The 14339-nt window shown below is 36.4% G+C and overlaps 1 protein-coding gene across 5 annotated transcripts in view; it reads left to right on the top strand.

Moving 5' to 3' along the window:
* Positions 1 to 14245, top strand: part of LOC122570387 — a 70410-nt gene extending 56165 nt beyond the window's left edge. For all 5 annotated transcript variants that reach the window (XM_043732624.1, XM_043732625.1, XM_043732623.1 and 2 more), the window contains 2 exons: positions 7002 to 8534; positions 9484 to 14245. In XM_043732624.1, the coding sequence (XP_043588559.1) occupies positions 7087 to 8534; positions 9484 to 9817 (1782 nt within the window). In that variant the 5' untranslated portion in view covers positions 7002 to 7086 and the 3' untranslated portion in view covers positions 9818 to 14245. The remainder of the gene's footprint in view (positions 1 to 7001; positions 8535 to 9483) is intronic.
* The last annotated feature ends 94 nt before the right edge of the window (positions 14246 to 14339 follow it).

The following is a 14339-nucleotide window of genomic DNA, read 5'->3' as shown; positions in this document are numbered from 1 at the left end:
CTGGAATGGTCGACGATTGCAGTCGGTTTCGTTATTGAAATCTTTGTAATCTCGTGATTACATTCTTATGTTATAATTACCCAATCTCACAGTTATTTTATTTTAAAGCGTTTGGAAAAACGATCGTATGTTGGAATTTCCAAAAGATTGTAGAGCGGAGTAGCCACGTTTCGTACTTTTTACAATTTTTAAAAACTACGTTACACTCTACGTTGAAATCCAAAACGCTTGACATCCTCAATGAAATAGCAAAACGCCGTGTCTCGTGTACCAAACAGCGTGATTCTTCCATGAAATATAATGAAATTTTCGAATGTGAACATTTTTCCTAATCTACGTAAAAAATCCATTAGGTTAAGATTCACAATTTTCATCGATCTTTCTCTATCGCGGTCGTTAAATTGCTATTGTCATGAACTAAAATTAAAATTTACTTTATGACGTCTAAATATATAAAATTAAAATATATTTTTAGATACGCAGATATATACTTATACGTATATCGTAACTTAACACATGTATCTCTATAAAAACTATAATACGATATCGCACGTTTGCATTGAATTTTTGAAATACCTCTATCTTAATAACGCGTCCTATATTGGGGCTCAGAATTGTTACCGTGGTCATTCTAATATCGGGAATTTAAACGCCCAGCGCCCAAAGTCTAGGTTTGTTACTCTCGATTCGTTATCGAGAGAGTTCCATGCTTCCAGATATTGCATAATGGTATAGGGTCCTGATCTTTCGTTCTCAATAAAGATTGACTTATCGCCAAGCTGTGTCACGACACGCCCAGTCCCTAACCTTGACGAATTTACGGCTTCTGGGTCCAGTTTCTCTCAGGGTACAGTGGACTGCAACGTTTCGGCCTGGCAAACTTACTCAACTCGTGTGCTGGCTATACGCAGCAAAGCGACGCTTTCCAGCCAGGAATATTCTTGTAGTTTTTTGATTTTTCAGTAGCTTTTGAGCCAGACAGAATGTTAGACGAAATTAATAGACATTTTAATAATTCGGATAGAAGAGTTTACAAGTTATTAATACTAATAGCAACACTACTTACCACTACTACTTATTATTAATAATAATTTCTATATAAATTAAACGAATTAAAGAAATTGTTTCGGTAATTTTAATCATATTATTTCTTATATTCACGTCATATTTTAATCGTGTAGATTAAAATCAATCGATATTCCTATTGAGTGATTTCCAAGTTAAAATCCTACGTTCTTCAAAAATAAAATTCCATCCTTCCGTACGTCACGTAACTTAAAAATAACGCAACCAATAGAAGCTATTTTGATCCACTCACCAGAAAAATTCACTCCACTCGTCAGAAAAATTTCTCTACAACGCGGCAACAAACGATCAGCATTATCGAATCCTGTATGTTTCAATTTTCCAGATAATCGACGAGTTTAATTTCCTCGTGACTGTTTCAACAAATTCAAGCAAATAAAAATAGATACATCTGCTTGTCATACACTTTTATGTTAGGAAGCGCTAGAAGAGTTAATCATCTTTCGTGATAAGTTTCGTGATAAGTTTCGAAATTATTTGTTCGAATCATTGCGATTCTAGAATACGCCCAGCGTAAGCGCGTGCCTCAAAATTTCTCTCTGTTATTTGAAATTCCATCCGATCGCTGATATTATTGGAAAATCATTCTTCCCGCTTAAAACAAACATATTTTTTCTTGTTCTTAAATCGAATTTAGTTAGAATTCTATCGTGTGGCGAAGTCAGTTCGTGATGGAATTCGAGATAACTTTTTTTTTCAAATTGCAAGGACAGTTCGCTTATTGAGAGATCCGCGTGACACTTTCCCTTGCACGCGATATCCCATTCATCGAAACGCCTAGACGACTGACTTTTCTGAATCCAGTGGCCCAAGAAGGACATTGGTACTTTCGTAGTACTTTGGTTCCCGTTTCGTTAGCAACGTTTCGGTATCTGACGTTTTCTGTTAGATTCGTGATAGAGCGAATAATGAATATTTAGATGTTCTTGTTTAAAGAAGGATTTTTACTTTGGGCCTGAATTTCTGAAAAATTTAGAATCCTTCTTCCGAATATTTTACTTTTACTCGACATTTTTCACAAATATGCTCTTGTAATGGAAGGATTATAGTTAAGCTTAATATTGGAGATCTTTCGAAAAGAAAGATTTCTGTTTTTTACTCCAAAGTTTCTTTCGAAGAGATTAAACGTATCTTGCGAATGAAAATATTTGTTAAGATTAAAATTAGACTTTAATACCTATAATACTCCCAAGACGCGTAAAACGTGCAAAGACTTCCATACTCGTTAAATAGAAATATTAAATAAAATATTTTCCTCGGAGAGCCTTAAAATTCCTACAATGATCCTCCCAAAGCACTAAACTTCATCCACTCTAAAACTTCCCTCGACTTTTAATCTCCCTACACATCAACCCTCCTCGTAAGTAAACCCTTCAGAAAGTTGCTCTAGAAAGCAACTTACCTATTAACCAGTAAATCTTCGATAACTCGAATGTATCTTGTTTATTAAAGAAAAACGATATTTACCAGATTACTTACGATAGATTATAATATATTAAACGAATCCGTATATTAAGCCACAATAAATTATAATAAACTATCAATGAGTTGTGGCATATAAAGGATAATATAGTAGATTAAAAAATAAATTGAAAATAATTACAATAAATCATTGGGGATCAGTCTTATGACATAGAAATGAAATATAGCGACATACTAATAAATAGATAAAATGAAATTTAATTTTATAAAATATACAAACTTCTTCGTTTGAATACGAGAGGGTTTACTTCCTAAAAATCAATTTATCTTAATGGAGTCGATCAATTTGGCTTCTCATTTGAATATGTGGTATTTAAATCGTTATAGAAGAATCGTTAAAATCTCAATTATTCCTCGAAACTTTCCTCGTCAAATCCAAGAGCCTCGTAATCTCTCTTTCTCTTTCGCTTCCTTTCTCTGCAAGAAACCAGAGATACGCAAGACGAAGAAACATATGACAATTAGCTGTTGGGTCGGTAAGATGCCCACGGAGGTATTTGAATAGGAAACTTGTGTATTTACATCGATGCATGTTACGTGAAATATTTTCAAGTTTCATTAACATCGTGACAAGACTCGACTATCATGATCGTCGAAATCTATAAACAAGTCAAAAGATACTTGTTGCGAGTATATATTTAGTACATAATCAGCATACGACATGAATATCCACTTTGAGCATATAAGAGGTGTTAAAGACGGTCCCGCTAGATATTCAGGCTTACAAAAGTAGCGAATAATCGACTGTTTAAATACTTTTGTAATCTCTGTGAAATATTATACTTGTGCTAAATATCAAATAATTCCTGCGTACATTTTCAGATTCGTTTTGAACTCTATCGATATAATCATGATAATAGAGTCTCGTAATATCGTTAACGAGATTGCAAAGTGTAACACCAACTCGAATACCTTCGTGAGTCTGTGCAAGTACACGCGTGATACGTCGCGTTTCCTTTATTCATTTTGTTTCTTGAGAAGACTGCGTTTCTACTTGCTGAACCTCTGAATTAAAAGCTTCATTTCGATGACGCGCCTGTTGACACGTCGTCAGACAAAAGCGAGAGAGGTTCGCCAACTAAGCTCTGCAACTTAAGTTGGACAGCGTCGTGCTAGCTAGACGAAAGAGCATCGGCGTGTTCGCGAGCGGCTGGGCGATGGCCAGGTAGAGGGAGGTGCAAAAGGTGAAAAACACTTTGCCATCAGCATAACCGGTTCCACGTATTCCGAGCCTGCGCGTCTCACTGTTTCTCTGGCGTGGTTGGATAACAAGGATTCGACTAGCAGAGGGTCTCTTAACCGATCATAATCGACTTTTATCTGCTACCGGTTATGCTATCGTCGATAGCGCAGCTTTTACGACAGGTCGAAATCGTAAAATCGACCGAATTAAAATTTCCGTTTAATAATCCGTTTACATTAAAATCTTGAAGCTTCTGGTCAAGAGAGATTCATAGAAATATCTAAAACAGTAGAAACAGGCAATCTCAGATAGTGTGTGTAGAACATATCTTGAACTTGTGTTTCTGGTTCTTATAAAATATTGAATATATATGTGATTTTGAAATTACAGTAAATTTTTACGGTAGCGTTCGTAATATAATTGGCTCGTAAAATCGAATAGACGTGGAAGTTTGCGTGTCTGTGTATAGTAAGTTTGCGTAATAATAATTGATAAGAATCTGAAAAATAAATTTAAGTACCCTGCTCTCTAAGATTATAATCTCTGTCAGAATCCTGCGATTATTAAATGTCCTACAAACTTCCCATAAACTTTTAAAATCATCTAGAATAGGTACAACAACTTTAGTTTCGATTAGACATTAATTGGAAACGATGGAATGCTGTATTTCGCAATAGATCAGATATTCAGTGTGTTCGTCGATGCTGTGTTAGTCGATGAATTAACTTAACATTTCATTAGATTCTAGAGGCTATTATGCGTAATGCGTATATCTTAGCTTTGCTTCATTCCTATTGGCAAGGTCGCCACGTGACTTAGCAAGGTCGTAAAATCGGTCGTGTAATCGTTTCTTTCTTTGCGAGAATATTGCAAGATTTGACGTTGCTACCGTTGTACGCAACTTATTACCTATTAACGTTAATAATTTACCATCTGTACATTCGAGTTACGAACCATTGGTTATTCGTCGTGGTCTTTTATTTTATTCGATACACATTAAACGTACGATTCTACAGATAAGTCCAACGTTTTCAATTTCATACGTATCTGCCTGGATCTCGAATCTTGATGTCTTTTTAAATCTTTAGCGATTATCTTAATTGTCTCTAATTTTCTTGCAATTTAACCATTACATTTTTTCCATTACGGCGATATATTTATATAAAAGACGCATCGTCAATTCTTACTTTTATAATTCTCAATTTGTCCTAAGATCTAAGTGCTAAATTCTCAATTCTATAACCATTTTCTGTCTTAATTTTGTAAAATCTTACATTTAAATGTTTCACCTTTGCCATGACGGATGTTGCTATGATAAAATAAAACTTATAACTCAAGGTGTAATGTCTTTGTAAGTAACACGCTGAGGAATAAGCTAAGAGTGAAAATAAAATTGAGAATATATGTACAAAAATACCATTTAACTGACACGGTTTAAGACAACGGTTGAAAGCCATCCCCTCCATTTCTCGCGGATTATTCACCACCTTTCGTAATTCGTATCACGCTCCGCCACTTACACCCGGTTTATAAATAAACAGACGAATAAAAGCTGTCTCCTCGGCCAGGCGTGAAAGCTACCGCAATAAGTCCAGTATCGTTCTTGATACCTTGACACGGTCGACTCGTTCCACATAAGCTTTCCACCATTCCGTTTGTCTATCAGGCTTGTTTTTCACTTTCCATATACACCGTTGAAATTGAAAAACGATAAAATTGGAAATTAATACCATTCCAAGCGCGAAAAGGTCAAGGATAATTTCGAAAATCAGAATCGTAATCGCTTGGAGTTCTATGTGTACACTGTTTCACGATCACAGGGAGAAAATATAACAAGTAACATCTTACGGTTTCACGCGAATTCATATTCCTGTAAACGCGGTTAAAAAAGCAAGTCTTAGGCAGATATTTGTTTTAATTATTAAATATTGCCCTTTAGATATTTTATGTATTTTTGCATGCGCGTTGTATAGGGTCTTGCACCTTTTAATTTTCCATGCGTATGCATCTAAATGCGTGAAAATCCGCGCTATATTAACGATGAATTAAAGAAGACACGTAAATCGAAAGAAGTGATTCTTTCAAAGTATCATTGGTAGATTTGCGATGTTTTAGAATTCATTGTTTCAATTCAAAAACAAAATGGTTAGAAATTTCAAATGGAAGTATATTTTACATGCAGTGCAATGCCCATAGAATTTAGAATGCAATATTTGGTTTCAAGGATAATTTCACAAGAGCAGGATCGTAATAACGTGGAATTCAACGAAGACCTCTAACTCTAACCTCGAAGTCATTTAGTTCATGGTAATACTGTTCTGGATGAGCGATCGCAAGTAATAACCCAAGCTTAATGGTATACAGGAAAAGATTTTCCTCGATGGAAGAGCAATTATGTCGAAGATCATAGTCTCAGATTATTGACGAGTAAAAACAACTGTAGGATAATCTCTTTTTGTTTCTTTCTCGTAACTCGACTTATAAGGAGGAAGAGTTTGATTACGATCCTCCAGTTTCGCCGGTTGCGTCAACCGTCGGGAAAACGCTTCCGGTTATTATCGACTTCCTCCCAAACGTTAGGCGAACCGACGCGACTCGTCCCAGGAGATACTATTATGCTTTCTGTACTCTCAATCTTCATATCCTTTGGAACATCCTGTATGTTTAAGTTTCACTTTGCAAAGATAGCAGTTTGCAAAATAGTTTGAATAAATCAACGGAATCATTGTCACTAGCCTACAAAGACGTGAAAAAGTCTAAGTTCATCGGAAATTAATGCATCCTTCGGCGAATAATTTATTCAAATACTCCAATACTAATTTATCTCGTTTATTATACGTAGCAAGTGATGTTACCGCCAAGACAGTCTTTTCAGCATATTATAAATGAGTTTAAAAGGAGCTTAATAATCATCCTAATAAAATATGAAACAATTATAGAGAAGTAAATTTGCTCGGTAGAATTCCGCTTATATGAAGCTCATATAATAAGAATTCACCGATTCTCTGCACTGTCTATGATCTTTCTTCTATGCTAAGAATGTAGGATGCATAGTAGAAATTCAGGTTCAAATTAATAAAGTAGAAACTAAAATTTCAGTGAAGTAAATAGATAGAGAGAAGAGATAGCGAGGAGGAAGAGAGTTCTGTTTGATGTTATTGTATTATTATAATAATTATTATAATTATTATGGTATTTTATAGGTAAGAAAATACTTTATCGTAATAAGCATTGTTCAATCTGATTTCAGACGCAACACGATTGGACGTCCGCGTGAGTGGAGCCGGGGCCACAGAGCCAGCGTGTCCCAATCGATACGCAGCTAGTCGATCAGCATGAAGTGGCAGAACTGTGGCGGCGTAGGGTCCAGGTGCGTCAGACGCGCTCTGTTGTTCGTGTTCGTCTGGGGCCTGGTGATGATCGCAGCGGTGCAATTCCGTCATGTGGAGAACAGCCTTAGAGAGACACCAACGGCCGAAGAGTCCGCTAACGAGCTTCTCCTCGACGACATCTATCGTCGACGCGAGATAATGAAGAACCGTGGCTCTTCCAGTCTTGGTCTCTCCAGATACCTCTTGCAAAGATCCTCAGCAGACTCCAGTTTTTCAAATTCCGGTGGTTCCAGCCTCTTAACCACTTTGACCACCATATCCAACAATCCAACGAAAAATCCTTCAGAGTTGGAGCCATTGTTGGATAAAAGACCAGCGAAAACGGAGGAAGAGTTGATCGAGGAAATAGAACAGAGGATACCTAGTCTGCCTTTAGCTTACTGGAACAAGAACAGCAAATATCCTGCTGGTCAGAGCAAGACTAAAGGCAATTATAGCTGTTCCAATCTGAAATACCCCTCTATCTACGATATAGAGTTTAATAACGTTTACTGGCAAACGATGCGGACCGGTAACGGCACGTTTCAATTGTTTGGTGCTTACTACGATCGTAGAAAGTTGTCGAGAATAGGGCCAGCCGTTAGGATCGTTGGGATGATTGATAGAATCGAGCCTATTATAAAGACTCGCTGTCAATTTTGGTACGACGGAGAAAGAGATCCTATCATTGTCGAGACAATGGAATATAAATACATCTGGTACCCTAAATGGGGTAACTACAAACAGGGAATCTATCAGCCGTACGTAATTGCCTGCAAGATCCCCCAGTCTCATTGGTCAAAGGGACCTCCGGCTTCAGTTTCTATGGTAGAAAAGAGCTGCGACACTCCCACCAATAATCTTAGAGTCATATACAATAAGCCAGAACGTAAAAAAGATTTTGCTGTCTGTGTGAAAGGTCTGGATTTCCTTCACGAGGATTTGTCTGTCAGACTGGTTGAATGGATTGAGTTAATTAGCCTGTTAGGCGCCGACAAGATCTTCTTCTATCAGCTCCAGGTTCATCCTAACGTGACAAAGATTCTAGATCATTATCAGAAATTAGGGATGGTCCATGTGACCCCGCTGACGTTGCCTGGTGGGCAACCTAACGTTCCTGCTTTTCAACACATGTATCTGACAAAGAAGACCAATCATAAGAGACAGAACGAACTGATTCCTTATAACGACTGTTTGTACAAGCATATGTACGAGTATGAATATATTGCTTTATTGGATGTGGACGAAGTGATCATGCCGGTGAAAGACGCTACGTGGCAGGATTTGATGAAGAGGGTGCTGCAGAAAGCGTTAAAGATTAGAAACGAGACTAGGGCTTCGTATAACGTGAGGAACGTGTATTTCCTCGACGATTTGCTGCACTCGCATGGGTACTTTAAGGGCATGCCAAAGTGAGTACCACACGTATAGCCAATATTCTATATTTTATATTCTATATTATACACATTATATAACTTTCCTATCGACGTTTTATGATAGTTTGACTCGAGTAATCTGTTGAATAAAAGAAAGACCGACGATTCGTTAATTAAGAAGAAAGTCGATGGATTAGGTTCGATCTTCATTGAGAAGATAACTATCGACTTGTAATTACATCTGAGATCTTAGCCTTACTGGAAATTATGTAAAATTGTGAAATTTAGGTTGAACGTAATATTAAATGGTAACGTATCGATAATAACGGTGTTCTTCGTGTTGGGTAAATGATCGTTTAGTTTCGAAAGCCGAATAAATTGCACCCAAGATACTTTTACAATTTCTTCTGTGTCATTAAAGGTATTGGCAAATTTGAACGTAACTAACTAAGTATCGGGACCCCTCTTTAATAGAATAACTATAGTATCGACTACGATGTAGCAACCACTCAAACGCAGTCAGCCAATTCCGAACCGAAGAGAAGCAAAGCCAGGCGAAACGTAACGAAACCGTAAATGATCTAATATACATTTTACGAATTTCCTTCCACTTAATTCGTAGATCTCTAAACAGTGAAACGTTAGAAATCGATAATGAAGAAATTTTTAAGTTCAATGACCTCTGCAAATTAAAAAATTTCACAAGTTAGAAAGTCAAAGATCGAAGGGTTTTTAGGAATTCAAACGATCGACAGATTTGAGGTTTTGAGAGATCAAAAGTTTGAAAATTTAGTATTTTCCAAAATTCGGGAATTCGAAAGTTCGAGAATTAAAAGATTCAAACGTTTGAAAATTCGAAAATTTGAAGATGTACGAATCGGAATGTATTAGAAAGTTTAAAAAATTTGGAAATTTAAACATACAAAAATTTGTCTCCGTTAATCCTTCATTTTCAATTTATTCAAAATTTCTCATATGTTTGCAGGTACATGCATATGTTGCAGCACGTCTATCGTTCGCAAAACTTCACGAAACCTAATCAGTACATCAAGTGCTTCCACAATCCGGAGAGGGTGGTGACCTTGCACAATCACTTCCCTTTGGCGTGTTTGGGCGCCGGTTGCACCAGTTACCCCATAGAGACTGAGGATGCTCAACTTCAGCATTACAGAGCCGATTGCGTGAAATCGTTGAAGAAGACTTGCGTCCAATATCGTGAGAACAGCGTGTTAGACACTACGATATGGCGATACAAGGACCAATTAATCGAAAGAGTCACCAGGACGTTGGAAACTCTTGGTTTCTTTGGACCGAGCTAGCGAGAATCAGGCTTCCTGAGTTTCCATTTCGTGTGCTATCGACGACGAAGCTTGAAACCGTTTAGAATCGTTTCCTCCGTTCGTCTCGTTTCTCCTTCTATCGATTTCCTTTAAAACGGTCCAATGTGCAAAAAGTTTGCTACTCGAATGGTCGCTAGGAACGCGTTTGCTTCGATTAACAAAGAATTTTTGTCGATTCCGATGTTTAACTACAAAAATTGCTTTCTATAAAACTTTCCATTCGGAACCAAAGTACGACGATGCTTTGACGAACAGAATATATCGATGTCTGAAATATTAACAAATACCGTACCATATTCTAGTTTCGTGTTTTTACAAATACTTTAAACAAATTATTTCATTAATAATTTAAAAATCGCTTATTTGTCTCTTATAAAAATATCACATATTTTCTTATTGTTATGGATTCTTCGGAATTCGACAAAAACTCGATGTGCTGTAGGAAAAGAATCGGTGGTTATGACAACGAAGCGTCGTGATTCACCGACACGTTCGAGGAAGAAAAGGCTGTGTAAATCGGACAGAACGTACGGCGACGATTAGAATAATCTATAGGATAAGGATAAGGATAGCGTTAATGATTTCTCAATTTGTGCCACTGGACGGAATGTAAACTCGATTCGCGGAATCGTAGATTGGAAACATAACCTCTTTGCTCAACGCCCTTCGAGATAGCCACGAATTATTTGGTTCTCGATTAACTATGCTGTCACGTGTGTGATACGCTTTTTACGAAATCGAATATCGTCAAACGAACGCAATTGAAAGACTGGCAACTAATTGCAGTTGCACTTGAAATTCGAACCGAGGGAAACCTGTTTCGTCGTGTAACGCGAAATATTTTATTTCCAATAATCATATCGTTCGATACATCGAATTTTATCAACTAGAGAAATTCCAATTTTTAACAATTTGTCCAATGTATCGCGTACCGTTAAATAATATAATTCAAGTATTTGGAAATATTTGGATATTAAATTGAAACGAAAGAATTTGAATACTTTCCGAGCTTGAAAATTCCGAACCTTAAAAAGATAGAGATTCTGGCTATTTTTTAATATCCGAATATTTACAGAATTTATTAGAACGAATTAGTCGATTTCTTAAATTAGCGAACGACAACCGAATGTTCGATTAGGCGAATGTTTCGAGTAATTTGAAAAGTCATATAGTATTCGACTTGCTCGAAAAATTCGAGAACCGAAGAGACGAGATTATCGCATTAAAGGGAACGCTGATCATGCCGTATATTTCGAATTTGAAAGAGAAGAATCAAAGAAACAAACGATCGAAAACGAGAACTATAAATAGCGAGTGTCGAATATTTTCAAATTCGCAACTCGACGACGTAATCTGGATACGAAACGAGTTTAAACTTATTAATTTCAACGATGAAAATCGATGAAGCTTCGTTGTATTTTTAATCGTACCGTATTCTAGCCATTTATCGTTCTCTATCGAGCGCTCTTTGTATCGATCGATTGAATTTACATAAATATATACAGACATACGAGGATAGAAATAGGTTAGACGTTAACGTATTTCATTGTAAAAACGGGTTAGAGAGAAAAAGGAAAGCGATGAATCGATGAATCGATAGATCGATAAAGGATGTCGTCTCGTTTCTTCTTGTTGGATCGATCATGTGACAGGAAGATGCATTTACCTATAGGCGTCTGTTTAACCGAGTTGCACGATCGTGTTGTAGGTGAAAGAGATTATAGTGAGATGAAAACTTGATTATATATCGACATTTATAGATTTCGAGATTCGAAACGATAATTTCAATTAGATAAGGGGATATAAGAAGGCCGAAATTTTGAGCGTCAATTCAGAATCGAAGTATGGAGAGTAAAAGTGAATCGATTTCAAACGCCAGAAATTGAATAATTCGTTGTTTAATAAAATAAAATAATCAGCGTAACTAATCTTATCTAAAAATTAATTTTTCCACTTTCGCATAATTAATACAGCTTATTGGAGATGTATATAGAGCTGATATACCTATGTGGCCCACTTTTGTTTTCAATGTCTTGATTGTTTGTTCCCTTTTTTAACACTCCATAATATAGAAAAAATTATGTACGATATATAATGTGAAAAGCAGATTCTAGAAACGTAGTTGAAGTATCACTCTAATAATGACTTTTACGATTTGATATCTAATCTTGGCTACAATCTCCTTTTCGATTAATATCGGTGAATTAATGTTAAAGATTTAGTTTATAATCGTACTATATCTCTTCCACCAAGCCTATATTAGTATTAATTAGATTATTATTATTGTGCGAAAACTAAGACCCGCAGTATCGGTTTTTCTCTGTCATTTTTTCCTCTTCTTTCTCTTGATTTCCTCGCGTGGAACGGAAATTGTCCGTGAAGATGATTGTGATTGTGATGTTTGTATCGAAGCGATAACGGGAAGAAAGCTGATTATGGGTATCAATCGGCAAGTGAAACGAACGGTACTTCATCGATTAAAACAACATCGATCGTTCATTTGGGACCATCGTTTTCAATTTATTGTTCGGCAATTCTATGGAATGCTTTGCGCACAATGTTTCATAATAGAAGAGTAAACTAGAATAAAGAGATGGAATTTTTCAACGAATTGAGTTAAAAAAATATATTTCTCGAACGATAAATTGAAAAATGATATTTAGTTTGAAACATATTATTGTGCACAGAGCATGGGATTGCTTGGAGAAAGGTTTGGTTTCGATGCCACAATACCAGAGGATGGTCTCGAGTTCACGATCGATGCTGTAATTCGAGTTTACTGTAAACTAACGATCGTAACTCTGGTCGAATAGCGTTTCTTGCGCGTTTCGACCGAGACATAACGAGAGCCCCTTGTCCCAGGGATGTACGAGCACGTTGAATTGTGAAAGACCAGATCGATCTTGAATTCTGTCACGTAAAGCGAAGACGACACGAAATAAATTGTATTGCACGGTTTTCGAAACATTGCGCGATGGCCCGCCATTTTTATGTCACGCTCAAGGGTCACTCGTCTTGGGCAATAACATTTCATGTTGAAAGAGAAGGAAAGAGATTGAAACCTCGTTAAAATAATGGCTTCCCAGTAAATAGAATTTTCGCAATTTTTAATTAAAGATATCGAAGATATCGAAAGTAGAGAAATTTTAGAGCGGTGATTCGAAAATTTCAAACTTTGAAAGTTAAGCGTCTGAAAATTTCAAACATCAAAACGTTAAAAACATGAAAAATTGGACAGTTCCGGAATACGCAAATCGGCCGCAGGCAAAATTTTCAAATATTCGAAAATCAAAACAAAATTCAGTAACTTAAAGATTCGGACAGTTACTATTCAGAAATCTTCTTGATACTCGAGATTTCAAAAATATAATAATCAAAAAAAAATGCAAGAGTACGTAAAATTTGCAAATTTAACAAATTTAAAAAATTCTAAATTCTAAAAATCTGTTAGAATCGAATTAACTCTATCGTCAGGAAAAATGGAAGTTCTTCAATTATTGCACACGATATTGCATCAGAGTTGTCGAAAAAAGAAGAAGGATACTTGTAACGTAAAAAAATCATGGTGTTCGGAGTTTCATAAAGGAACGAAAGTACATCCCTGGAACGACCGAATGCTTTTTTCCTACGTGTATTTTCTTCGTAACTCGAAGCGGCCCCCATGGCCGCGTTTTCCTTTCCTTTTTGCATGGTGAACCTCGATCGCTTTCTACGCGACACGATTGTTTCCTTTCTTTCCTTTTTTTACGCTGTTAGGTGAGAGCGCGATTGACGTTGCACCATGAACTAACATATAGATTATTATTATTATTCCTATTATTATTATTATTATTCCTATTATTACTTCTATTATCATTACTACTACTACTACTACAGCTACTACTATTACTGCTACTACTACTACTACTACTACTACTACTACTACTACTGCTACTATCATTATTATTATCTTTATTATTATAATGTTCTCGTGTAGCGGATCTATTCATTGAAATCCTTTCCAATGAATACGTATACTTATACACACGCAGTTACTAAGACACAGTGGTGTAATCGGCGTTAACTGATCGAAATTTATTTCTTTTTCATCATTCAACGCGATCGTAACGATCAGACTGACGATAATATTCCTGTTTAAACGACTATTTACGCTCGGTTTCGCGGTATCTTTGAACATCTGGTAACTATTTCCGGTTTGTCTGGTGATTTGGATCGTTTCTAGTGGTCTAGTTCGTTTTTGGTTGACCTGGTGTTTTTAGAAAGGCGAAATCGAGCGTCAAAGTGCCTAAACTCGCGTTGGTCGCGAATAGAATGCGATCCACGGCTCAGTCTTGACGATCGATCTCTCGTTTTTTATGTAAATACACAGAAGAGTCGGTTGGGATAATAATAAACCATTACCAGATACACGTGTTTTTTTTATCTTTTATGTCTTCTATTTCAATGGATCTTTCTAACGAAACTTCTTTCAAAGACAGAAAGATAATTGACCGCCGAAAAA

Source organism: Bombus pyrosoma, linkage group LG8 (genome assembly GCF_014825855.1).
Source record: "Bombus pyrosoma isolate SC7728 linkage group LG8, ASM1482585v1, whole genome shotgun sequence".
Classification (NCBI taxonomy): domain Eukaryota; kingdom Metazoa; phylum Arthropoda; class Insecta; order Hymenoptera; family Apidae; genus Bombus; species Bombus pyrosoma.
The sequence above is the reverse complement of the archived record's forward strand: the minus strand, read 5'-3'. Positions and strand labels throughout refer to the sequence as shown.